The 27,783-nt window shown below is 37.2% G+C and overlaps 1 protein-coding gene across 4 annotated transcripts in view; it reads right to left on the reverse strand.

Annotated features, from left to right (window-relative positions):
* Nucleotides 1-27,783, reverse strand: part of UBR5 (ubiquitin protein ligase E3 component n-recognin 5) — a 151,822-nt gene that overhangs the window by 16,873 nt on the left and 107,166 nt on the right. For 3 of the 4 annotated variants that reach the window (XM_032760161.2, XM_032760159.2, XM_032760158.2), the window contains exons 27-49: nt 27,274-27,422; nt 26,708-26,799; nt 25,429-25,575; nt 25,212-25,330; nt 25,002-25,128; nt 24,780-24,909; nt 23,735-23,895; nt 23,384-23,623; nt 19,215-19,338; nt 17,922-18,033; nt 17,197-17,328; nt 16,123-16,380; nt 15,280-15,548; nt 14,897-15,108; nt 11,095-11,325; nt 10,200-10,273; nt 8,848-9,020; nt 8,642-8,755; nt 6,790-7,010; nt 5,528-5,648; nt 5,342-5,440; nt 2,326-2,569; nt 926-1,037 (exon numbers count right to left, since the gene is read on the reverse strand). In XM_032760161.2, the coding sequence (XP_032616052.1) occupies nt 926-1,037; nt 2,326-2,569; nt 5,342-5,440; nt 5,528-5,648; nt 6,790-7,010; nt 8,642-8,755; nt 8,848-9,020; nt 10,200-10,273; nt 11,095-11,325; nt 14,897-15,108; nt 15,280-15,548; nt 16,123-16,380; nt 17,197-17,328; nt 17,922-18,033; nt 19,215-19,338; nt 23,384-23,623; nt 23,735-23,895; nt 24,780-24,909; nt 25,002-25,128; nt 25,212-25,330; nt 25,429-25,575; nt 26,708-26,799; nt 27,274-27,422 (3,661 nt within the window). Of the gene's footprint in view, nt 1-925; nt 1,038-2,325; nt 2,570-5,335; nt 5,441-5,527; nt 5,649-6,789; nt 7,011-8,641; nt 8,756-8,847; nt 9,021-10,199; nt 10,274-11,094; nt 11,326-14,896; nt 15,109-15,279; nt 15,549-16,122; nt 16,381-17,196; nt 17,329-17,921; nt 18,034-19,214; nt 19,339-23,383; nt 23,624-23,734; nt 23,896-24,779; nt 24,910-25,001; nt 25,129-25,211; nt 25,331-25,428; nt 25,576-26,707; nt 26,800-27,273; nt 27,423-27,783 lie in introns of all 4 variants that reach the window. The other variant, XM_032760156.2, reaches the window with a different exon arrangement.

Raw genomic sequence — 27,783 nt, forward strand, 5'->3', positions numbered from 1 at the left:
TTTCCTTTGACTAACAAGTAAAAATATTAGCACAACTAGTAAAAAAGTTAGAAAACCAGAGCATATAGGTTGTTCAGTTATGGTACCAAGGTGGTAGAGTGCCAAAACAGATGATGGTTAGGAAATAAAAATTATCTAGATTTTGTTACTTAATTTAAAAATTTTATTGTAAGGGAGTAGGACCTTAACATACCAGATATCAAGAGTCCACACACAATTCTGGAAATTTTAGTCAAAAGTAAAATGCAATCCATCCTAACAAGAGAAAACTTCAAAGATTCTAAATAGCACAATCTGCCAAAATTTTTTTTTTTTTTTTTTTTTGGCCAGACAGAGTTTTGCTCTTGTTTCCCAGGCTGGAATGCAATGCAATGGCACGATCTCGGCTCACTGCAACCTCTGCCTCACAGGCTCAAAGGATTCTTCTGCCTCAGCCTCCCAAGTAGCTGGGATTACAGGCATGCGCCACCACACCTGGCTAATTTTGTGTTTTTAGGAGAAACAGGGTTTCACCATGTTGGTCAGGCTGGTCTTGATCTCCTGACCTCAGATGATCCACCCACCTCGGCCTCCCAAAGTGCTGGGATTACAGGCGTGAGCCACGCACGTGGCCTGAAAAATTAAGACTTTTTAAGATAAACTTAGGAGAGAATGATATGGGTAAAAAAATTCAAACAGGAACTTGAGTCAGATAAAAAATATAATTTCAACTGCCTCTGGGTTTTTAAAGCAGAACTTTTTATTAGTTAATAGACTATTCTTAGTTATTGTATTTTTTTGACAGACTATTCTTAGTTACTATACATAATGTTCAAAATTAAAAATTACTTTTCTAAAAAAAATCCATAATTAAGATTCTTTCATTTACAGGCCTATCTCTAATTCATCCAAAAAGGTGGTATTGAATCAAAGATACAAAATTTACCTATCCCGGTCCCTCCGAGAACCTGCTCGCAAACCACTACTCCTCCTCATTTCCCTTTCTCTCTCCCTTTCCCGATCTCTCTCTCCTCGGTTCCTTAATCTCTGCATTAAACCTAGAAGAAAATAAGAAATATACTGTATTTAGATGAATGCAAATTCAACTACCTTAAATTTCAAAGTCAATGCAAAGAAATGAGACAAACGTAAGAAAACATGACAGCTAAAGATTATCCTTCCCTAGCACCTGTGTTGTTAACGCCTTTCTCTCCCTGTGGGTTTTCAGGGTTGGAGGTGATTGTGTAGAATATACCTGGCACGAAACAGATGTTCACTCAATATTTGTTAATCAATTTTCTCCCTTGTCATGTCAAAGCTGTGAAATAATATACAGCAAGTAAGGTTATGATAGTGTCACTATAAATAATGCTGAAATTTCTTACATGACTAGACCCATTTAAATATCCTCTGTTCTTAGTTTTTGGCATGAAAGCATTAAAGGCTACCAGAATATTACCTATTACTATTTTTAAATTCCTAAGCCCAAGCCAGAGTATGGTTTCCTATAAGTGTACAAAAAAGATAAGTTCTGAAATGTTAAGATTTCCCTCGAGTTTCCTCATTCACATCTCCTAATTTCTTTTCATTATAACATTATAGAAAGTGAAATGGTGAAACTGATGAAAAGCTGAGGAACTCTCACCCATTTTTTCACCCTCAGTCCTTTCTACAGCTCAGTCAGTCTCCATCCACCTACAAGTCTGATAATCTTCTGCTCCTACTTGATGTGAATCTCCTAAGGCTTTTGTAATTTTCACAAATTTTAAAATTTGATCCTTGTAATCTTAAAACTTAGCTAAGAGTCCTAACCCCAAAGTGCTGATCCTCAGTGAGGTAATAAGCTTGCACCAGGATTTTTTCTTTTTAAGTCTTGCTAAACAGTGAGCTTAGTGACATAGTTGATTTGCATTTGATTGTGAAGTCCTTATCTCACTGGGGACCAGGAGCAAGTTTGGAAATCGTAATGTGAACAGCACTGCTCTTAGAATAGCATTTTCTTCTCAAATATCCCTGTGGGTTAAATACTGAAGTGGAGGAAATGCTGCAATTTGCTCGGTGAATTTTTATATCACTATGTATTTTACAACCTCTTACCCACCCGCAACATGGAACAATCGAGATGAAAAACTAGTACAATCACAAACATTTATCAAAATAAATGTGTCCGCAAAATAGCAAACTGTTGTCAATCAGAATAGTTTAAACAAGATTAAATCAATCTAGAATAAAATTATGTAAAAATGCAAATTTATGCACTCACACATATATAAACCATGTTACCACTGTTGGTTTGAGGAACAAGGAAAGAATTTTTATGATGCTTGTTATTTGTAGAGTACTTACTTGTGTGGGTGCCTTTGTTGGCATTTTGGATACACTCTAGATTTGGCAATTTTTCATTTGACAAAAATGCTTGTGCAATGGCTGTATAAAAACTTCGTGCTACACCACTGCCCTCTCCTGGCTCATCCTTAAATGTGACTTTTACTCTGTGTACAGCCATTGGTGTGGTAGCACATCTTCGACCAAAGTGATTGTTAAGCTGCCTCATAGTCTGCTGAATGAGAAGATCTCGATCCCGATCAACCTATTAAAACACATCAAGAAGTCAAAAAGTAATAAATTCAATGTTGGAAAGTATCTTGAATTTTTCTATGTACAATCTGAAAATCTACTTTTAGCGTTTCCTTGAGAGTTTAAAAAACTACAAAGTAATTGGAGTTCTCAGAAGCTTATCCATTACGAAATACAATACTTTAAAGCACACAAGAATGTCTTGCAAATTAAATCAGGACAACAGAATTTAATTCAATTCTAACATTTTCTTTCAAAGGTCTATTGGAAAACAATAATCTTGTTCAATTTTGGGATACACCAGAATACCAAATGATCAGAGATGTTAAAAAAAAAAAAAAAACTACGAAAGAAAAATAGATGAATTCCTTGATGACAAGCTAAGTGAGCGGGAGGCTGGAGGGGAATTAACCGAACTGGAAAAATTGTTTGCACCTTTTCTCACAAAGATACATATTCATTAATGAGTGTGTCTATCACCTACAGCTACATAAAAAGCCTCTGAAATCTGAGAGAAAGCCAACTTAGAAAAAAATGGGCATATCAACTGAGTTAAATATAACTAACCTAAATATATGAAATAATGTTTAACTTTTCTCAAAATAAGATAAATTCAAATTAAAACTATAATGAGGTGCTATTTCTTACCTATTAGGTTAGCAAAAATCTAGAAATTTAACAACTGCTGGCAAGACTGAGGAATCAGGCATTCTCACATTGATGGTGAAAATGCAACTGCTATGCAGAAGTATTTGTCAATGTCTAGCAAAATTATATGCACATGGTCTTTGGCCCAGCAATTCCATGTCTAAGAATCTATCTCAGGGACACACTAGCAAAAAAAAAAAAAAACATGAGGCCATTCATCACACTATCTGTAATAGCAAAAGACTGGAAACAAGCCCAAATACCTAGTCTGTAAGGGATTAGCTGCAAAAACTGCGATAACAACCATTAAAGTGCAGTACATTAAGCAGCTATAAAAGGAAGGTAGAACATCTCATATTTTCTCTGGGATATACTATTAAGTGAGAAAAGCAAGATGGAATAAAATGTATAGTATGTTTGGGGAGGTGGGAGGAGGTATGTAATTAATACATACATACATATGCTTATATGTTTTAAAAGAGAGGGAAGGAAATAAACTTGAAAAAATGGTAAAAGAGGCAAGAATGGACTTATATGCATTCTTTTGTAGAGTTCACTCTGCCACACTGTAGATATTTTACATTGATTACAAAATAAAACCAAAAGAAGAAAAAGGAATCTCTAAAATCTGAAAGCAAAATGAAACAAAAGGCCCTAATTATATAGAGCTGGTAGCAAAACCTACAAAGAAGAATTACTTCAAGTGACTTTAAAACAAACCTAATTTAACTGTGTATCTCTAACTGCATATGATCTAAGGACAAACATCCGCAAATAAACCTTCAATTATTTTGAATAATCATTTTGTTGGTGGTAGTGTTGATGTTATAATTCTTTGTAACAGACAGAGTCTCTCACACTATGTTGCCCAGGCTGTCCTCGAATTCCTGGACTCAAGCCATCCTTCCACCTCAGATTCCAGTGATGTAATTCTAAGACTGCTACTGTGTATGTTGTGGCATTAAAACAAATGAGTAATTTGATTAATGTTGTTGGGAAGTTGGCTATTCAGTTGGAAAGAAAGGAGATAAACACTTAAGATCTAAGAAGCAAGGCCAGGTGTGGTGGCTCACACCTGTAATCCCAGCACTTTGGGAGGCCAAGGCAGGTGAATCACTTGAGGTCAGGAGTTTGAGACCAGCCTGGCCAACACGGTGAAACCCTGTCTCTATTAAAAATACAAAAATTAGCCAGGCATGGTGGCAGACACCTGTAATCCCAGCTACTCGGGAGGCTGAAGCAGGAGTGTCACCTGAACCTGGGAGGCGGAGGTTGCAGTGAGCCAAGATCATAGATCATGCCACTATGCTCTGGCCAGGGTGACAAAGCAAGACTCCGTCTCAAAAAAAAAAAAAAAAAAAAAAAAAAGAAATCTAAGAAGCAAACATAACAAAAACAACCTTGTGGTCCTAAATCTTGAATCTGAATTGGGAATATCAATATTAATTATTTGATTTTTTTAAAAAGAAGAACAAAATAAAATGCATTGCCAAACTGTTATCAATTAAAAAGGCCTAGAAACCATGATCAACCCAGTAGCAATATGCAACCTTAGGGCACAGACTGTAATCTCATAACACAATTTCCTACTAAAAGGAATCAAGGCTACTTTAAGAAATGGCTGATTTAAGGTCTGTGACAGGAAATGCCCAAGAAGAAACATACCAGAAAGTAAGAAAGTTTATCAAAAATTACTGGGGCCATGTCAAAAGGATTCAGGAATCAAAATTGACTCAAGACTCCCACTAGCCAAAGAAGACACAATCTGAGCATCAATATGAATAATAATCTCAATGGAATTAAATACATCAAAAAATGTTTAAATCAATGCATGCATAATGATACTTAAAAACTAAAACAAAAAAATTCATAGAGGATGCTAGGGAACCAAACTGCCAGAGAAAACCACTATTCTAAATTTGGTGGTTACAATAAGAAAAAAATAAAAAGAAACCACACACACACAAAAAAAAAAAAGAAAAAGAAAAAAGAAATTTGGTAGTTAACATTTTATTTTCTTTAAATTTTTAATTGTAAGTACATATCCCTAAGCAAAGCTATTGTTATTTTGCATGTTTTAAAATTTATATAAATAGCATACTACAAGTATAGTATAAGAAAATCTAAATACCTTTACCTCTAGTGATAAATCTCTTGACTGCTGGTTTCTCAGTTTTTCCATTTCTCTACGGAATTTTGATTCTTTTACCTCAAAACCACCCAATTCAGTTAGGATCTTAAAAAAAAAAAATGCATGACAGATTATTCCCTGAAATACATGCTTATCAGGCAGAATGGAATTTAAAGTGCACAAAATACATACTGATCCAGGCTCTGCTCCAACATCTTCCATGAATACCCTGCCGAACAGTTCTAAAGAAAGGCGCCAACGTCCTAGCAGCATATCATGGGAAATAACCATTCCCATAAAGCTACACTGTGGCCTGTAAGAAGTTTAAGGGAAGGGGCGGGGGGAGAAAATAATTTAGCCAGTTTCAAAGACTGACTGGTTTTTGTTCAATGGTAGTAACTTACTTTTTTAAAAAAATATTCTGAGGTCTTAACTTCTTCAAACTGTGTCCTAACAGAGAACTTTATCATAGCTACTTGTTCCCGACAGAACTTATTATTTTTCCTCCCTTATTCCTTCTGTATTCTACATATGGATAAATCCCTGGGCTATGTCTTATCTTCATCTTTCATTTTACCTCCTCTCCTTAAAGTCCAATGTCCATCTCCATTTAGGTGACTCCCAGATCTACCTCTAGTTCAAACTTTCACCATGAATCAGAATTTCCATTTGTTAAATAAATATGTCCACGTCAACGATGCTCAATTCAAACTCAGCATGGTTAAAACTTAATATGGCTTCTTCACCACAATGACAGCTCTCCTGATTTTTTTCCAGTAGTACCATCTCTCTCTAATGCCCTGACTTAGAGCAGATTTTAATTTTTCTTCCTCCTCTTCCTTCAAAGTGATCAAGTCCATCTTAAGTTTCTTTTCCTTTCCATGATGTCCTTTCTAAAGCCAACATTCTGCCTCAGCATCTTTCCCCCAACTAACTGAAACTATTAATAATAACGAACAGCTTTTTAACCGGCCTCCCTACCTCTAATTCTCTCCAGTCTGTTTCTGCACATTCTAACCATCTCAATTCAATCCATATTGCTTCTAGGAAGCTTGGGCCACCCAAGTCCACAATTCTCCCGTCTTACATGGTTATTAGACAATGTATATACAGTGTATCTTATTTTCAAACTAGCTTTTTAACTCCAATCTAAGCAAAAAAATTATTATGCCATGTAACCAAAAAACAGAGTCAACAAATCATACTGAGCCACAGTATATACTAACAAATTTTTATTAGATAAACAAAGAACCTACCTCTTGCAAGAGAATTACAAACTTGGAAAAGGAGCACAGATAAGTGTGAATCACAAATCTAGAAAGTTCTACTCTTTCTAGTTATTCAGTTTCCCCTTAGCTGAGCTGCTAATAGCAAGTCTATAAATGGTAACTAGACATGGATATATATTTTTAACACTGTACTGAACAATAAAAACAAAGGGTCTTAGCAAATACCTGAAAGATGTGAGAGGTGGCCCTTCACTTTCAGTAAGTCCTATTTCTGCTAGTAAGCTACTTTTTAATTGTGCAGCAAGATCATGAGCAGATGGCCCTGGTTTTGAACTCTCAGCTTCTTCTGGCAGCACGGGCTGTTCTTCCCCTTCTTTTTTTTGCCGGTTTTGCATGTTCATTACATTTTTCAGATTGGCAGCATAAGACATTTTTGTTGGAAGAACCTATGAATATTTACATTTAAAAGTTACAAATGAAAGGAAAAAAACTAATTAGATTTTGTCCTCAACTTAGTAATACAGGAATCATATGCAAGTTTTTTTCCCTTTCTGGAGCTTCAGTGGTCCTTTTGTCTGATGGCCCTGGCTGACCACCAATTCCAATGCATTTACCAAACCAACCTCAGGTAACTATTTTTTTTTTTTTTTTTTTAGACTGAGTCTTGCTCTGTTACCCAGGCTGGAGTGTAGTGGTGTGGTCTTGGCTCACTGCAACCTCCATCTCCTGGGTTCAAGTGATTCTCCTGCCTCAGCCTCCTGAGTAGCTGGGATTACAGGCGCCCGCCACCACACCCAGCTATTTTTTGTAATTTTGGTAGAGATGGGGTTTGGCTATGTTGGCCAGTATGGTCTTGAACTCCTGACCTTAAGTGATCCACCCACCTCAGCCACCCAAAGCACTGGGATTACAGGCATAAGCCACCACAACCAGCCTTTCCCCCCCACCCTTAAATTCACTTCTTGGCCTGAGCGCGGTGGCTCATGCCTGTAATCCTAGCACTCTGGGAGGCTGAAGTGGCTGGATCACTTGAGGTCAGGACTTGGAAGCCAGCCTGGCCAACATAGCGAAACCCTGTCTCTATTAAAAATACAAAATAATTACCCATGCGTGGTGGCAGGCACTTGTAATCCCAGCTACTTGGGAGACTGAGGCAGGAGAATCGCTTGAACCCAGGAGGAAGAGGTTGCAGTGAGCTGAGATTGTGCCACTGCACTCCAGCCTGGGTGACAGATCAAGACTCTGTCTCAAAAAATAAAATTAAATAAATAAATAAATTCACTTCTTGCCTTGGAACTTCAGAGAACTTTTAAAGAAATCTTTATAATATTGGTGGTACTTAAGTCTTATATATTTTTAATATTTTCAGTACTGCATTCTTTTTATCACTGAGATAATAAAAAATATTCTACTCAACTACGTGTCTTCTAAACCTCCTTTTTAATGTTTTACTACTTTTTCAGTGGACAAACAGAAGACTATAATTTTTAGGCTCCCAAATCGGATCTACATCTGAAAACTAGATCTACCACTTAACTAGTTGTGTGACACAGACATTCCTACATGAAATTTAGTTACTCTCTTCAAGACTCAATGTCTTACCCAAAAAATCAGGGTGATAATGCATTCTACCAAACATAGTTATAAAGATGGAGACCAATGCCCAGGAAACAGAATTAGTCAACAAATATTAGGTATCATTATTAATGCTATCTTATTTATCTACACTCTTGATTAAAATTAGTTCAGCAAGTAAAAGTTGCAACCAAAATTACAGATGCTCATCTATATATTTTTATTATACATGAAAAATTCAAATTTTCAGCCACATATAGCAGTCAGCTCTGTGAAACAGACAAAGCACATAAGGAGGCTGGTATTTTATGGATGAAGTGATCTGACAGCAAGTTAATGACAGTGTTGGAATTCTTCCTACATTATACTACAAGGCAGGAATTTCTGACACTTCATTTCAGAAAATATAATATTCTGAATTAATGCATTTCTTAAAAATCTATATGCTGGGACAAGTTGTCCTTAATAAATGTTATATTGCAAAAAACTTTTACTGTCTTACCTCTAGGCAGTTTCTATCCACTGTAACCTCCATTAAACATTTCCCACTACTGGCAGATGAAGAATAAAGACCCTGACTTGGACGGCCAAAAAGATCCTCCTTTCTAGCATTAGGCTGGAATTTTAACAGAAATAATCTAGTTACATTGAATACTTTACAGAAAATAAACTCAATTAGAAACCTTAAGACTAACTTGTTTAATTCACCTGCAACAGATGTGGCTGATCAGCCAAGGGGATGGCTTCAGCCAGAGGCACTTCAAATGGATTCGGGGGTATACACCCAAGGAATGTCATGGAGTCTGAACGTCGGAAAAATGGATGGTTTTGGCCAGTTTCTGCAGGAAGAGAGTCATCATCCTTATCATTCAAAGTAGCACCTAAACATAAAAAGATAAAATGTTTTGTTTTTTAGGAAAATTATTTAATTACTGGATTAGGGTAACAGAGCTTTAATCTGCTCAATCCAAAATTCCTACTACCTCTTTTATAAAATTTTAATGCCACACAAAAACAAATTAATAGTCCAAAATTTCGGTATTTTTTAAAGCAAATATAACAGTTTAATATTGCTACAATGTAGGTTTTATGTTATGTGCAAATTTTACGTTATGCGTATGTTACAATAAAAAATGCAAAATAAAAATCAGCATTTAACAATATTGTGCCATTTTTGTATTGGACAGAGGTTTCCCATATCCTCCTCTTTATCTTTTGAGATACCCACCACCCAAATACAGTTAGATTCATGAGTATACTCAGGACCCAACTCACTTGTCATCCAAACAGAAGGGATGATCAGGAACTGAAATCTGAGCATTTGCTAAGCAGAGTAATGTCTGAGCAATTTACATATCTCAATAGTCAGCACACTAGCACCAAATCTCCTTAATGGAATAAAACTTTGGCAGTGTCTTGTTTGCATATAAATGGCAGTGAGCTATGGCTGGGTTCTCAAAAAATAGCAATTAGGCCAATTGTCTTTCCATAGGCTAAATAAAAGTACTGGTTGATAATAAGAAACTGGAGAATGCATTATTTAGCCCCATTTGAAATAACTGAAACCCACAAATAAACTCCACTAGACCCCAAAGTGTGATATTAAAACTTTTGGAGAAAAGTCTGGAGTTGGGATATTTTCTCTTTCAATTGTATTAATTGCTAGCGTTCTGATATGTGGGAGCTGTAACTGGTAATTCTCATTTTCTTGACTAAATCTATGTTGCATCAATATTAACAAAGGTTTTGCTAAGATTTTATTAAATGTAGTAAGTACATTAAGAGTAAAGGTAAACATAATACTAAGACAAATACAAGAAAAGATAGAAGAAAAAATATTGTTGGAAAGTTTATAACATTTCTTTAATACATCCTTAGTTTTGAAATGTATAACGCAAGAATGTGTAAGCAAAAATGGACAGAAAATGTAAGAAATGAGACATAGAGAAGAAAAGAGAAATTCCCACCCAGACAGAAAATAATGAAGTTAAAAAGCTTGAAGGGGAACTACTGAGGCAGCCATTTCTTGAAGTAGATTAGCAGATTTTCTGTGCACTAACTTTGATTGGTGTCATCATCATTTTCATGTTCTGAATCTTCATTATCAATACCCAGTTCCAAGAGTTCTCGCGTCCTTTAAAAAGACAAGTGAGTCATTTTACGTGAAGTATTTGTATAATATGAACAGGAGCAAAAGTCAGGGGAAATACAAGCAAAAACACACTAAAAAGGTCGCTAATGTATCTAACCAATTTCAAACATTTTCAGAATCTGGGAAATGGTAGAGTGAACAGGTTTATGTACTATTATTACAAAATGGACTCAATAGAAGAAAAAGCAAATCACCTAAGAAATAACGAGTACCTACACAAACTCTAACAGAAAACATGGGCTGGGCATGGTAACTCATGCCTGTAATCCCAACACTTTGGGAGGCTAAGGCAGGGGGATCACTTAGGCCAGGAGTTGAAGATCAGCCTGGGGAACATCATGAGACACTGTCTCTCCAAAACATTAAGAAATTAGCCAGGCATGGTAGCACATGCCTGTAAGCCTATCTACTTAGAAGGCTAAGGCAGGAGGATCACTTGAGCCCATGAATTCAAGGTTGCAGTGAGCTTTGATCGCACCATCACATTCCAGCCTGGGCAAGAGAGTCAGACCCTGTCTCTTTTAAAAAAAAAAAAAAAAAAAGGAAAAAATGAAGATGATAATCAGGCCAGGCCAAACTATCTCAAGCATGAAGTTTAACCAGATTCTTAGGTTTCCTATTTTAAGTGAAGAGTGGCAATGGGGAAAGGTTGGATAATTCAAGCCCACTTTCCTATATGAAATGGTCCTGTGCTAGTTCTCTTTTGCAATGCTATTCTCCTTACTCCGAATGTTGACAATGTACTAAAGGAGACCATACCAAGCAAGTATTTCTTAAATCAACCTCATGGCAAGAATGGATACCTTTTGCGTTCTAGTTGCGGTGCATCCAATGTTGTCTGCTGATTCATTGCCTTAATCCAGTATATAAGTGCTTGAAAAACATATGCCACATGCTTCAATGAGCAAACATCCAAAACTGGAAGAACATCAGAATGCTCATCATTATGAGACCGCATTAGAGACAGAGCATAATTTAGGAAGTCTCCTCGTGCAGACATCATTCCTTGACGGGCGCTAAGCAAGGTGGCACGTCTATAAGAACAAAAAGAAATGAAAGTGTTTATTAGAAGAACACAAATGTGAAATTTACTATAATAGGCAAAATTAGGAGCTGAGAATATTCATAAATACAAAGTAGTTAAGCCTGCTGCTCAGCTTTAGAAATATAACCACTGTGCATGATTTACAGTCTTATATTTTGTATAGAAAAGGAATTCCAGTATCCTTTGGAATGGCAAAATGAACTCTTTCCCTGAAGAGAGTAGTTCTCAAATTTCAGGGTCCATCAAAGTCACCTGGAGGGCTTATTAAAACAGACCTCTGGTCTAATCCCCAGAGTTTTAGTAGGTCTGGGGTAAAGCCCCAGAATTTGCATTTCTAAATAGCTCTTAGGTGAGGTTGATGGTGCTGTTCTAGGGACTATACTTTGAGAATCGCTTCATTAAAATGACACCAAAAGCACAAGCAACTAAACAAAACACAGATTATCTTGGGCAACATGGTGAAACCCTGTCTCTACTAAAAACACAAAAATTAGCTGGGCATGGTGGCAGACGCCTGTAATCTCAGCTAGCTGGGAGGCTGAGGCAGGAGAACTGCTTGAAACTGGGAGGTGGAGGCTGCAGTGAGCCGAGATCACGCCACTGCACTCCGGCCTGGGCAACAGAGCGAGACCCTGTCTCAAAAAACAAACAAACACCCACATATACATTGGAATTTATGAAAATTAAAATTGTACTTTCAAGGATACCACCAAGAAAGTGAAAAGATATCCCAGAGAATGGGACAAAATCTTCCCAAATTACATACTTAATAATGGGCTTATATGCAGAATAAAGAACTCATACACCTCAATTTTAAAAGACAAGCCAACTTAAAAAATGGGCAAGGTCGGGCGCAGTGGCTCACACCTGTAATCCCAGCACTTTGGGAGGCCAAGGTGGGTGGATCACCTGAGGCAGGGTTCAAGACCAGCCTGGCCAACATGGCGAAACCCCGTCTCTACTAAAAATCCAAAAAATTAGCATTGTGGCGGGTGCCTGTAATCCCAGCTACTCAGGAGGCTGAGGCAGGAGAATCACTTGAGCCCAGGAGGCAGAGGTTGCAGTGACCCGAGATCACACCACTGCACTCCATCCTGGACAACAAGAGTGAAACTCCGTTTAAAAAAAAAAGGGGGGGGCGTGGGGAGGTGGCAGTGGGAGGATCCAAATAAGACATTTCTCCAAAGAAGATATACAAGTGGCCAGGTAGCCCATGAAAAGATAATCAACATCACTGACCATTAGGGAAATGCAAATCAAAGATACTAGGTCACACCCACTGGGATGGTTATAACAAAAGAGAGATAATAAGTGCTAGTGAAGATGTTGAAAAACTAAAACTCTCATACATACACTGCTACTGAGACTGTCTTCCTTTTTGGAAAACAGTATTGCCAGTTCTTCAAAGAGTTACAAACAGAGTTACCATATGACCCAGCAATTCCATAACTAGGTATATATTCAAGAGAACTGAAAACACACATCTACACAAAAATCTATATACAAAAGTTCATATGAGCATTATGCATAATAGTGGAAAGGTGAAAACAACCCAAATGTCCAACTGATAAATGGATAAACAAAATATAGTATGCTCATACAATGAAATATTACTAGGAAATGAAAAAGAATGAAGTACTGATGTATGCTAAATATAGATGAACCTGAAAATCATTATGCTAAATTAAAGAACCCAGTCACAAAAGACCACATACTGTATGATTCCATTTACAGGAAATATCCAGAATCTATTGAGAGGGAAAAGAGATTAACGGTTGCTTAGGAAGGGGAAGGGGGGGAAGTAGGGGAAAATGAAGAATGACTGCTAATAGGTTTTCTGTAGAAAGGATTAAAATATTCCAAAATTCATTATGATGAAGGACTGAAAAACTATGGAATTGGACACTTTAAATGGGTGAATTATATGTGATATGTGAATCATTATATTAAAGCTGACAGCGAGTAGGGAGAGAGAACACTGCCACCAATCAAGATCCGCTATCAGAATTCTGTGTTCTCTGGGGTAACGACTACAGCCTAACAAAGATAAAGCTTTCGTCTTTGTGAAGCAGCCTTCCTAGGACAGGAAAGCTGCTACCTCTCAAATCTCTATCTTTAGTATAGCTATCTTTGCCAAGCATTCAATTCTGCACACTTGACATTTCTACCATTTTTTTTCCCCCAGTTCTCACATGTTCAAAAGCAAGTTTGTCCATTATACCACTCTAGGATTTTCTCTTTAATTTTCCTATTAGTATTCAGGATCAAGGTTTAAATATAAATGATGCCCCTGCTACTTAATCCCTCAACAAGGCCCTAAATTCTGTTTTTTATTTCAATGCTTCTCTCCTCTCCTTTTGGTCTTCACTGCCCTACTTTAGTAACTATTACCTCTACTATAGATGCCTATCACTGTCTTTCTAAGTAATCTCTTAGACCTTTGTCTTTCCTCACTTTATGATCTGCCCAGAGTAATAAAGTTGTTTATCCTGAGGTAGAGATAGAACCAAATCCTTGGATTTTGACTTTAGGTATGAGGTACTTTTACTATATTACTGCTATTGCTCTGATGTTCAATATTTGAGCTGATAACTACTCCTGAATAAGGTCACTTTATAACTGAATAGAAAGAACATAATAAATACATAGATATATATTTTAATTATAATTCAACAGGCTAGGGGAGGCAGAAAAAAAGAAATGTGATTTGAGAAAAAAAGAGCAGCATTGGTAATCACACATACTTTCCCCCTCCTGAGTACAAAGCACATTCATAACCAATCACAGTCAAAATAACTTTCTAAGAGGAGAAGGGGAGGTCTTGGGGATAATGAAACAAAGATACAGACCAATAACTTCAAAAATAAAAAGGCTTTAGTATCAGATTCCTATGATATGAATGGATTTTTAAAAACAGCTTGGATGATAACTAGTCTATTCTGCCTCAACAATTTAAGTAATGCAGGCAAGTCATTTCTTTCTCCCTTCACAGTAAGACGAGGTCTTACATAATAGCAACTAAAAACCTTTAACCTTCTAGGATACAAAGATTCTATCTAGACATGCAAGTATAGATACTCCTCGACTGAAGATGTGGTTATGTCCTGATAAACTCATCATAAATGCATAAAGTCTAAATGCATTTAATACCCCCAATAAACCCATCATAAAATCAAAAAAAATTGTAAGTTGGGGGTCGGGCGTGGTGGCTCACGCCTGTAATCCCAGCACTTTGGGAGGCTGAGGCGGGCAGATCACAAGGTCAGGAGATCCAGACCACCCTGGCTAACACAGTGAAACCCCATCTCTACTAAGAAAACAAAAAATCAGCCGGGTGTGGGTGGCAGGTGCCTGTGGTCCCAGCTACTCGGAAGGCTGAGGCAGGAGAACGGCGTGAACCCAGGAGGCGGAGCTTGCAGTGAGCCGAGATGGCGCCACTGCACTCCAGCCTGGGCGAGAATGTGAGACTCCATTTCAAAAAAACAAAAACAAAAAAAAAATTGTAAGTTGAGGATCCATTTTAAGTTGGGGACGTTCTGTATATATGAAGAATTTCATACCGTCTGCCTTCAAGTGTTCGTAAGCTAGCTTCTTCTCGCGCAGTCATCCTCTCTCTTCTCGCTGAATTCTGAGAAGCGTGAAGAGGATGATTTGGATGTCCAGGATCACCAGCAGATGCTAATGCAGAACCATAACGTAATTGAGCTTCAGTAGAATCCATAATACTGACCATCCAGTTCCAAGTGGGAATAAGCTTTTCTTCTACATAGTTCTATGAAGACCAAACTAAAATAGTTAAAACTATCCAAACAGAGCTAAATTCGATACAGCAGCATGTCAACATTTAAACATTTGTAACATTTAATTCCCCTAATACTGGAATTCTCATAATTGACAGCCAAAAAAATACACTGGAATGGGAAACTTTTCAGTGGTTTCATACCTGTAAGTTTACTGCATCTTGGTAAGTCAATTTCACAGCTGCTGGAATCTGAGAGTATACTAGGTGATTATACTTAGGAATAAGGCCCATCAAGTCCGAGATTTGTCTAATGACAATGCTGTAAGCCCTGGCTAAACTGCTTGCAGATGTTAGGTAACTGCTGGCGTTGCTAGCTTCCAAAGCAGCTGCTGCAGCTGCAGCACTTGTACTGATGGTACCACTCCGGCGTAAGTTTGAAGGATCAATATAAATCAAACCCGCTGAACTTGCTATAAGGAAAAAGGACAACCACAATGAGCTAATGTCAGTTGCTAATTGTGTTTCTCTGGGATTATATATACTTACGTAAATCTAAATGGTCAATTGTGGTAGCCAAGCAAAAAAACTTTGCCTAAACCACACTATTTTGGGGACAGGAATATGGAGGGGACAAGAATTAATATAAAGTTCTCAACCAGGGGAAATCTGATCCCCACACCACCTCCCCCTCGCCAAAGGGGCTACACATTTGGCAGTATCTGCAGACATTCTTGGTTATCACAACTGTGGGAGCCAAGGGGAGGGAAAGAAGGGTGAGAGGGGTTTCATTGGCATCTAGTAGGCTAGGGATGCTGCGTAACATCCCACAATGCACAAGACAGCCTCCCACAATTATCCAGCCTAAAGAAGCAATAATGCAAAGACTGGGAAACTCTGCTATAATCATATGTGCATATTTTTTATATTTGAAACTCAACAAAACAATGAGGAACTATCATAAAACTAATTTTATCCCCAGATGAACATGCATACTTTTAAAAATCTATGTAAGTATTCTTAGCAATACCAAGTTTTCAGACTTGCCTGCTGGTGTAGATGTACTGGAAGGGGCTGTATTGGCTGCTCGCTGATGCTGGGTGTTGCGGACAGCCCACTGCATTGAACGGGGAGCTTGGGCAGCACCATTGGCATGGGAGCTATTTGTGGTTCTTTCTAATGGCTCATCGAGCATAAAGGTCTCCTGTTCTATGTCGTCACTCTGACTACTACTGCTATCAGAATCACTTGAGTCATTCGATTGAGAATCATCTTCAGAAAAGAAGGCAGGAACACTGCTTGCTCCTAAAATTTTTATTTTTAAAACCAAAAACATTGTGAGTTTAATAATTAAAATTACAGTGTACCCCCTCATTCAGGAAAACATACATATTAAACAGAATGCCAGATTGTATTCAATAATCCACAAAACCCACCATAAAATAGTTTTTATTAGAAAATAACTTTTAAGCCCAGCTCTGTGGCTTAGGCAGGAGTGCAGTGGCACCATCTCGGCTCACTGCAGCCTCTGCCTCCTGGATTCAAGCTATTCGTATGCCTCAGCCTCCTGAATAAATAACTTTTAGCTGGGTGTGATGGCACATGCCTATAATCCCAACAACTGAGGAGGCTGAGGTGGAACGACTGCTTGAGCTCAGGAGCTCAAGACCAGCCTGGGTAACACAGCAAGATCCCATCTCTTTAAAAAAAAAAAAAAAAAATTAGCCCGATGTGGTGGCTTGCGCCTAGTAGACCCAGCTACTCAGGGGGCTGAGGTAGGAGCTCAGGAGGTCAAGGCTGCAAAGAGCTCTGACTGCACCACTGGAATATCCAGCCTGGTGACAGAATGAGACCCAATTAAAAAAAAAAAAAAAAAAAAGACAAGAAAATAAAAATCTTCTAAATAAACTTTAAAAATTCATTCATTATTTAATGACCAGAAAAGCTGGAGAGTTATTAAAATAATACTTTCTTTTCTAATATCCAGAGAACAAGGATGAAGTTATAAAAATGCTTAGCTACCCTTGCGTATATCACACAAAGTATGACCCAATCCACGCTGAATACACACACACACAGCCTTAGCATAAGCAAGAAGGTAGTTGGGATAAGGCAACATACCTGCTTCTGAACCAGCAGTTGCTGCAGTGACAACGCTTCTGCGCCCACTAGCATTATCCTGGTTGCTGTGGTTACTTTCACTATCACTTTCTGTTTCAGCTGCTGCTAACAAATCCAGCTCCATATCACTCCCTAAAAAATACATTTAATTAAGAAAAAAGCACAAACTCACTATGGTTTAAAACAGGGTCTGATAAGCCAGAATAACATAAGGGTGGGAACTAAGAAGGCATGGGGGGTAGGAGTTGGGGAGAAGGGGAATGGTGTGAAAGAGAAGGGATAACTACTAAAATAAGACTAAGTAACTACTCAAACTTAGAAGAATGGCTAGGGAAATTATGGTAGTCAACAGACTAGTACATCAGGGCAGTGCAGGAGAGGACTGAAAGTAAATATATAAGTTATTAGCATCTGGGTGTAATTATAGGTGATTTATTTTCCTTTTCTCTAATTTCCAAATGTTTCATAATGCGACTATGATTATTTTAGTTTTTAAAAGTCTTTTAAGAAACTGACTTAAACAAAAACAAAAAAGGGAAACTATTTTATATATGTATTATATATAGTGCCTAAATTTTCTAAATAGATGCTACAGAAACCCTTGGCAGAAAATAAGTTGACCATTTCACTATACATTCAAATGAGGTTTCTCTCTGCATTTAATATCTCCCTTTAAAAGTACCTGATTTACTCATACTGAGTAATTTCTCAAATAACCTGCATACCGTCTTCATCATGCTCATCATGTTGTCCCTCTGCCTCAGCATTTTCTTCCCCATGTTCTTCCTGTTCATCATGATGATCCTCTTCTCCAGCCACACCCTCCACCACCTCAACCTAAATCCAGAATCTTATTTGTAGACAATCAAAGCTAGTTAACTAAAATGCAAAGATCCCTAACTATAGAGAATTTGAAATCATATATCAAGCAGTTTTGAAAATCTGCATTTGTTAGTGACAATTTGCTATCAAAAATTATATCCTGGCCGGGCACGGTGGCTCACGCCTGTAATTCCAACACTCTGGGAGGCCAAGACGGAGATGGGCGGATCACAAGGTCAAGAGATCAAGACCATCCTGGTCAACATGGTGAGACCCCAACTCTACTAAAAATACAAAAATTAGCTGGGCGTGGTGCGTGCCTGTAGTCTCAGCTACTCAGGAGGCTGAGGCAGGATAATCGCTTGAACCCAGGAGGTGGAGGCTGCAGTGAGGCAAGATTGCACCACTGCATTCCAGCCTGGTGACAGAGCAAGACTCCATCTCAAAAAAATAAAAAAACTATATCCACAGATCCCAAAGTTTATTACTGAGCATATACAGAACCCTCAAATTAGAAGTATAAAAATCATACTGAGGGTAGGGAGGAGAGAATTTACCTCATAAATATGTAGTATCCTCTTTCAAATACATTGTACAAAACTACTAAATTTTTCTAACATTAAGAATATCTTGGCCGGGCGCGGTGGCTCACACCTGTAATCCCAGCACTTTGGGAGGTTGAGGCAGGCGGATCACGAGATCAGGAGTTCGAGACCAGCCTGACCAACATGGTGAAACCCCGTCTCTACTAAAAATACAAAAAGTAGATGGGTGTGGTGGTGCGCACCTGTAATCTCAGCTACTCAGGAGGCTGTGGCAGGAGAATCACTTGAACCTGGGAGGCGGAGGTTGCAGTGAGCCGAGATCACGCCACTGCACTCCAGCCTGGGTGACAGAGCGAGACTCCATCTCAACAAAAAAAAAAAAAAAAAAAAAAGAATATCTTTGCTGTTAACACTGAGAATATCTCCACTCTTAAAGACTAGTTTGTGTCCAATTTCCTAATATCCAGTAAGTCACAAATTATTAAAATAGTTTTACTATGTATAACCACAAATGAGAATATATAACAAACATCTACAAACTGGATGCAAATGCATATAGTAGTCTCAAGCTACTATTAATGTAATTTCTAGTGACTAGTCTTCTTTTCTCACAAAATAAAAGCTTTTTAAATCTACCACAATTAAAATCACCTCTTCCACATCTGCTGAAACAATGTCATCCTGTTCTTCATCTCTGCCCCGAACAGGCTGTGACTGGCTGATGCGCCTCTGCTGTGGATTCCTGATGATGTAAGATGACTGAGACTGACTGGAGCTGTAAAGAATCAGAAGCTTATGAGTATGCTCCTGCCACAGCTCAGATATGCAACACATATTTTTATTTAACTCATTTATTACATGTGAGACACTTGCTAGGATGTGACTTTAAATCTGAGCTGAGAATTCTTGGAAACCAACAATACTTAATCTATAATACATCAGAAAGTATAAATCTCAGAATACGTTTTTTCTTTTTAAGTCATTTCAAATCTGTGTTGATGCACATATTTGTATGAGTCCACCCCATCGAAAAATTCTACAGGAAGATTTTTCCTCCTCCACCAGCAGTTCTATTTCCAAAGGCTCTGGTAGCACCATTTGTCCATTAACAGAAAGTGTTTCATAGAAGTGATCTAACTTTTAAGAGATCTGACATGATTTCTACTTTGAATGAGCTTATTAACTTAATGACTTGCTGATGTGTGTGGAGAAAACATCGGTTCAAAAGCATGATTTTAAAATAGTCATAACCAAAGGCAAAGTGGCAAAAGTTTCACTTCCCTAAACACCTGACTTGGAGACAACCAAGAAAAGACAGTTGACTGGATTATAAAAGGAAAAGGGGGAACCAGAAAATACAGCTTAAAATACAGGCCAGAAATCTGAAACTGGTGGCTAAATAACCCTGTCACCTATGATTTATAGATTAAGAAACGGGGGTTAAAAGATGTTGAAGTCAAAAGACCTTTAAGTGATTGCACTGACAGGTTCTTTCCTATCTCAGTTGCTATGAGAAATGAGAATCAAACCCATTAGACCTGAGAGTTGATTGAAACACCACGCCTTCAAACAAACAGATAAGTAGTCTCAATATGATGTTTAACACTAGAACTATAAGTAACTGGTAAAACAGAGATCATGGATTACAAAAGTGGGAAAGGCTAAGAGAAAATCTGTAGAGATGAAAAAGGGTATTTCCAACCACTAAAGAGATTTCAATATTAAAACATAAAAGTCAGCACTGTGTGAAGCCACAACTAATGAGTATTTTTTTTTTTAAAACAAACATCCTAGAACAAACATCCATAAGAAATATAGTCCCCTCAAAGTGGTTACTTTAGGAAGTTATGCACTTAGTATCTATAATACTGCCAAAACAGGCTGTATATAGTGGCTAATGCCTGTAATCCCAATGTTTTGGGAGCCTGAGGTGGGGGGATTGCTTGAGGACAAGAATTTACAACCAACCTGGGCAACACAGCGAGACCCAATCTCTACAAAAAATTTAAAAAGAGTAATTTAAAAATACCAATACATAAAACATATTACAGTTGAACATCCCTTACCTGAAATGCTTGGGACCAGAAGTGTTTTGATCTTGCGCTTTTTTTTTTTTTTTTTTTTTTAAATTCTGGAGTATCTGCATTATATATATTTACCAGTTGAGCATCCTCAATCCCAAAATCCAAAATGCTCCAATGAGCATTTCCTCTAAGCATCATGTTGGTGCTCAGAAAGTTTCAGGCTTTGCAGCATTTCAGATTTTGCATTTTCAGATTAGGAATACTCAACCTGTGTAACTCCCCAGTTAGTGTGACTTCAACTTTTTTCCCAACAGACTTGCTGGCACAATGAAGCACAACAGTCCTGAAACCCAGTCTAAAAAGCCCTGTTAATACACTTCTAAGTTTTGGGGACTTCTAGTTCCAGCAATTTGGCAGACTGTGCAGTGAAACTACTCTTGTTAAGGAACACATATATATGCTAGATATTAAAAAAAAAAAAAAAAAAGGACAGCTATGCAGGTGATAAAGAGAAACGATTGTACTGTATAAAGCTTCGAGAGACAAGTGCCACCATTTATCCCAAAGGGACCTATTGATGTCTCTTGGGCTAGAAGTGCTTCAAGGAACCACAGATTTCACATGAGAGTCTGGAGGCTAAGCAAAGGATAGAAAGTCATCACAGGAATCTCCTCTTCTGTCCCCCTCACATATATAAAGCTAAACATAAATCTTAAAAGGGCAACACCATGAAGGCGTGAAACAAAAAAAATCATACCTCAAGAGACTTACCTACCTCAGCCATGAATAGATGCAGAATGGAAAAAGGTCTCTTTTGAGAACTTCTAACTACGAGTCTGCATTTTGGAGTTTTGGACTGCACTCTACACTATAAAGTCTGGTTCAGTGTTGGTTAACTGTGTGGTGGCTCAACATTATCAGCAAGCACCAAGTAGTCTTGCTCTCTACTCTGCCATCTACTATTCAGGAGAATACAAAAAAAAAAAAAAAGGAAGTATCTGTCAAGACAAGTCCAGCGTCTAATCTTTAATTAGCTGTGTTACACTGGAGAAGTTGCCTAACTTTTCTGAGCTGTAGTTTCCCCATTTGACAAACTAGAATAATAGTGGTTATCTATGACACATTGGGAAAATTAAAACAGGTAATGTGTCTACAATACTTAGGAAAGTTCCTAGTACATACTAAAATTTCAGTAACTGTCAGCTACTGTTATATGACAGACATGGAAATAAAGTAGAAACAGATTATTTATTAAGAACGTAACAAGAACATTTTCAAGAGGTGGAAAGAAGCAACAGAAAAGCTACTCTTAAGACTTCACACTCAGTGGGGTGATATACACCTTCTACAATCCAACACAAGTGAAATCCCAGAGAATGGTCAAGTCTGTATTTTTCAACTTAAGACATCCTTGGAACACTGGTCAAAATACACCCTTTATGGGTAAGAATGTACTGTACTATAATAAAGAACTTTTAACAGTTGAAGAAAACATTAGCACTATTTCTTGATTATCACGTGAGATCTCCTTCTGGGAAGATGTAGGAAGTTGCCTCAAGAAACAAGCAAAGGGAATGGAGTAAAGAGAGTTTAAGAGTATGTAATACTTTAATAATGAGACTAAGAACAAGATGACACAAAATCTTGAAACTTAGCAGGAACAGTTTCATGGGCAGTGTTTAGAGATGAGATGATCCCAAAATCTGTTCAACAGCCATCAATTTTTTATTTTCCAGAACAAGATCAAGGGAAGGATACTAAGAATTCACAAAGTAATGCCACTTAAGTAACTAATGAGTTCCTCACAGGGTATCAAGATCAGGAAAATCATACAGAGTCCAAGCAGATCTCACTGGCAGAATCATTTAATAATGGGATCGACTTGACAAGTCTGAATTTACACAGCTTGATTTATAACAGTTTTCAACAAGTCTTGGAGGTATATCAGTATCAAGGATACTATAGGAGAGCTCTGTCAGACAAGACTGGATTTAGATTAAAGGGACACCTGACATTAAAGGAAAAACTGGGACACATATACTGGCATATAGGAGAATAGTGAGAGCAGATACTCAACACCAACCCAGATCAAATCCAAGCATAACAACTTGGAAACTATCCCAAACACTAAAGCAGGCCATCCTTATTAACAGAGATGTTTTCCAAAAAAGGAGGAAAAGGGTCTTTAGATCCTAAAGGTCCTTATTAAAGCATCATCACGCATGCACATAGTTATAAAATCAGACTTGAAAAAACAAAATACACTAAATATTTGCCAAAGATCTACAGCATTACTACTGAAAAGTCTGGCCCCTAAACCAGCAGAATTGGCATCACCTGAGAACTTGAAAGACATATGAAGTTGGAGGCCCCACCTCAAGACCTCTAGAGTGGGCATCTATATTTTAATAAGAGCCCCAAGTCATTTTCATACATATTAAAGTTTGAGAAGCAGTGTGCTAAAGGACATCGGAAAGTTTTAAGTTGCTCAACATCCTGATTCAACAAGCTTACAGTGTAATTAGGGAAACTATCAAACAAATAGAAAAGATAAATGAAACTTAAGAACAAACAATCTTATAATTAGAAACATTTATAATGGAGTTACTTTAGCCCTGTCCTTGATAATACAGTTGTTGTAGAAAAATATTTAAAATTCCGGCTTTCTGGTTGTTATTTATATTACACAAATGATCATGTACACCACCTGAGTGCTTATGCAAAGGCTTTAGGAAGGCAAACACGACATTTCCAGAGAAAGGATTAATCGGAATCTGTTACCTGGTAGCAATTTACCTGCTAGACTGATCAGATGATGGTCGTGGTGGTAGTGGTTCCACTGAAAATAATTCTTCACTGCCCTGCATGGCATCTATGCTAGTACTAGCCAGGGTAAATGGTGCAGTTGGACGAGCAATCCCCATTCTGACAGGAACAATCAGTGACTCTGCTACGTTGCACAATTCTTCCACAGCATAAGGTAGCAATGCTTGGAATACACGCTTGCATTTTCCAATTGGCTGTGGAATAAAGTTGCTAGAACAAAAAGAGAAATATAAGCAATCTATCTTTTCATATACATAAATCGCTTATCACAAAAACAGTGTGAAAATGGTATCCAAACCCAAATCAAAAAGGATGCCTTACTTTTTCTTTTTGGACGAAGCCATTTCCACACTCAGGATAACAAAAACTCTTGCCACTGAACGTAGAAACCTCATTGTCACAGCAATAGCTTCTTCTCTACGTCCAGGTGTATATTTGTTTTGGAGTTCTTTCACTAGTGTACCTAGTAGAGTATCTAAAAGCTTTAAAAAATTATATTCACTCTATTAATGTTAAGATACTTCATAAGATGTTTAGACATTCATAAAGTTATAAGTTCATAAAGTTGTAAGTTCTAACATTTTTTAAGTATTAACATTTCATAATAAAATCTCAAAACAAATTTAACCAAAACATTTACAAGGTCAGTTTATGAAATATACTGCCAATGTGCTTGACGTACAGTGAGTCCTAAATGTATGATTTCTTATCTTTTGTCCCACAGTCCTCGGTATATCAACTAATATTTAGAAGAACAATACCAAATATATGAAATCAGAAGAAGAATATGTTTAACTCAGTCTGGGGCACTTTCCACAACAGCAAAGCAGACTCAAATATTTATATGAATAAATTCATAACCCATCTCCCTCATGGAACCATTATTATTACTTTCTAGTCTCTTTTCTGTGCATAGCTTCTTGTATAAATATTAGCTACAGAGAACACCCAATTTTCACAGTTTGGTTGTTTTTTTTTTTTTTTTTAACGTTATTTACAATACGATTTATTTTTAAATTGCTGCATCACATTACAGTAAGTGGTCAGGTTATAATTTGATTCAAGATTTATTACTGGGCTGATATTTTTCTGTTTTTAAATTTTGCATTATTCTGTGACATGCCTTTATTTTTCTCACATCATAAATTATTTATTTATGACAGGTTCTGAGGGCACTGATAGTTTTATGGTTTTCCAGAGAGAGGAACAGATACAAGGTCACCCCATCCCTATCTGAGTGTGTTATTACCATAACCTCATTAGCACTGGATCTTCAGGTTTAAATTCTTTTCTAGTTTCACAGCAAAGAAGAGTACTTGAAAAACATACTTTTCATGTACTTGTAATACATATTCAAAGAACTTACCAAAATATCTGCTGTACACTTAACTATAAGGCAATGAGTGAAACAGTCCAGCCGAATTGTGCCACTTTGCTGATTGAGGTATACTTGCTCTTCTGGCAAAAGATGGCCTATTCTACTGCTGGCACTAAGACTTGAGGAGAAAGGAAAGACAGAATGAACTGTAAAAGGTCTACACTAACGTAGGAAATACATAAATCCAAAAAGGTTTTAATGAATACGTACGGGTCTTTATTCTCCTGCGACCCAAACATAATCATAGATTTCAAGGCATTCCAGTCCTGTAGAACACGCTCCAATGCAAGCTGGGCAAATCTTGGAGGCTCTAAATCATGATCAGGCATATCTGAATCTAAAATGAAAAAGAAATAGTGACCAAAACAAAAATAAAACATATGGCTTCCCACAAGTGTCATAAATGTCTAATTAACTCACCTTCAGGACTGGCTGTTTTTCGGTTACGATCTTCCCTGATTCGAGGTGGCCTGTACTGACAATGCTCCACCGTCTGCCTTGCGACTGTCTGTACTAAGAATAGTAAGAGGTGCTCTCCCCTGCAAAACAGAATGCTGTCATGAGGAGGGAGGCCGAAAAGCTACTCAGGTGTGCTGCGCTCTTTTAACTTACTGTATGTCCTAAAAATCCCACTTGCCTGCTGTTTGGCAGAGTAACCAGATTAGTAGCAGTGAGCAGGCGATAAAGTAGATCAAGACGAGCAGATTTCTGTCCAGCAATAAGAGTTTTACATTTACATTTCTCCCAACAATCACAGTAGGCTGTTGGTGATGTCCGTTTGAGTCTATAGAGAATTTATACACAAGTACAAAAACTGAAATTTTTTAAACATACAAAGGTTTATGTTGACATTATGAAGGTATAACTCACTGAAACCAGAGCCCTTATTAATTTCTAAATGCAAAGTATAACTGTCAAAGCTTATATAACAAGAAGGATTACTCAGTAGTAATGACATCTGTAAAGCAACACAGCATTCCTATGAGAAGAGGTACTCTGAGGTATAGTCACTTTTGGAATCTCTTCCCTAATTCCCAGTCCAGTTCAAGTGGTCCTCCTTATTACCTAATGAACCCTGTAACACTATGGGCAGACATTTCTTGCTTGTGGCCTCTGATAGGGTTATGAACACTGTCAGGACTATTCACCACCACCCTGGCATCTAGTACACTTGGCAAACAACCAGTAACAACAGATTATCACACTTTTAGGGGCTTAAAATAAGGAAAACAAAAATACCAACCAGAATTCTTTTAACAAAAATTATAAATAAGCAATGCAATATCTATTAAAATTTTTCACTTGTCCTATACAATTACTTAATGGTATGGTAGATGGTTTTTACAGTCCAATTCTCTATTATAACATTTGTAGCCATTTATACTGAAGTCCCTAACCATAATCCTAAAACACCACAGATGTTAGTGCTAGGTATTTCACTGCTTCTCAGGTCTGTGAAAACCAACAGAACTAGCTGTGGTAACTATTGCTGAATGAAAGACTGTTGCATTTAGTTTAAGACACAGTCCAAACATTCACCATGATTCCCTCTAGGCCTATGGCAATTTTCTCCTAGTATATCCCACTACAGGGGGCCTGAGACCTCTGCTGCATAATACACTCAGGAACATTCTGTAGATATATTTCTCAAAAGACTAATCTGATCCTTGTTACAATGTATAATCACCTACTTTTATTTAAGGAGGGCAATGTTAGAACTAGCAAAGAAACCAAACATTTCACAGTATACTTTAAATCAAGAATCACATTGTTATACATAAACTGACTTAAACAAGGGAAACGTAACCTCATGCTTTCTGAATTAAAACATGACTTAGTACAGATTATTTCCATACAGCAATATAAATCTAAACAGTTTATACTATTAAACTAAAGAAAACTAGAATTGTACTCACTTGCAATCATGACCTTTATGACAAACCCTTGCACATTCCGTACAACAGCAAAGTGACTCCAGCAAGCCGCAAGTCCGACACTCAAAAATATCCTAAAATTAAGAGTGTACTTTTAAAGGAATAATTATAAGTATGCATATATCTCATCATAATAATTATTCCTGGTATTTTCTAAAAATTCAATCTCAACAAACAAAATTAATGTGCTTTGGAAAACCAGGACCTATAAATGGCTACAGCAAATATACAGTTTATAATATATAAATAGAAATATTACCAGTAGAAAAAAATAATTTGTATCACCCCCAAAAAGGCACTGTAGTTATAAAATCTGTATCAAGATTTGTGAATCAGATTATACTACCCAGTGAAAATTTCCAATTTTCATGGTATGCCATATTTAACTGAGCAATCAGCTCTTTTGCCTCATTTACTTAGGAATTAAATCAACTTTCTTCGTATCAGACTTAACAATTCCAAAGCTGAAAACTGTAAGTCTAGTGACAGTCATAGGGAAAAAAGACACAAAGATATGATTAATACAGGAAAATGTAAAAATAACTTACCTGGTTAATGTGCTCTGCTCCAGTCCATGTAAAACTGCAAGTGTCATTACAACATAAGACATATAAAGGAGAGTCATCAGGGTTGGTACCTGATGGGCAAACCATTCCCATGAATACATCTTCTTCTTTTTCACTTGAGGATACTTCAGCTAAAAAAGTAAGAACATAGCAGTTCATCTTTCAGGAAAGGACTTAATTAGCCATCTATTTTCTTCAACTGGAAAGCCTTAGCATATACACAATATAAACCAGAAATTATATATCAATTTTAAAAAGTGATATACAAAGACAACATGCAAAGAAATCTAACCAACTCTGGAACAATATAAAGTAAAGCATAATTACATCATACCCACATATGATGCCAATACAAACACACTATACATCAGCCATCTGAATCCTTGGCTCTGTTTCAGGCAGTTAAGACTCAAGTCCCGGCTCTATTTAGCAAATTATAGATCATCTCATAAACTATTTATCAGTGTTTTAAAAAGATAACTAATCTTTCAA

The sequence above is a fragment of the Hylobates moloch genome, unplaced genomic scaffold, assembly GCF_009828535.3.
Source record: "Hylobates moloch isolate HMO894 unplaced genomic scaffold, HMol_V3 SCAFFOLD_9, whole genome shotgun sequence".
NCBI lineage: Eukaryota > Metazoa > Chordata > Mammalia > Primates > Hylobatidae > Hylobates > Hylobates moloch.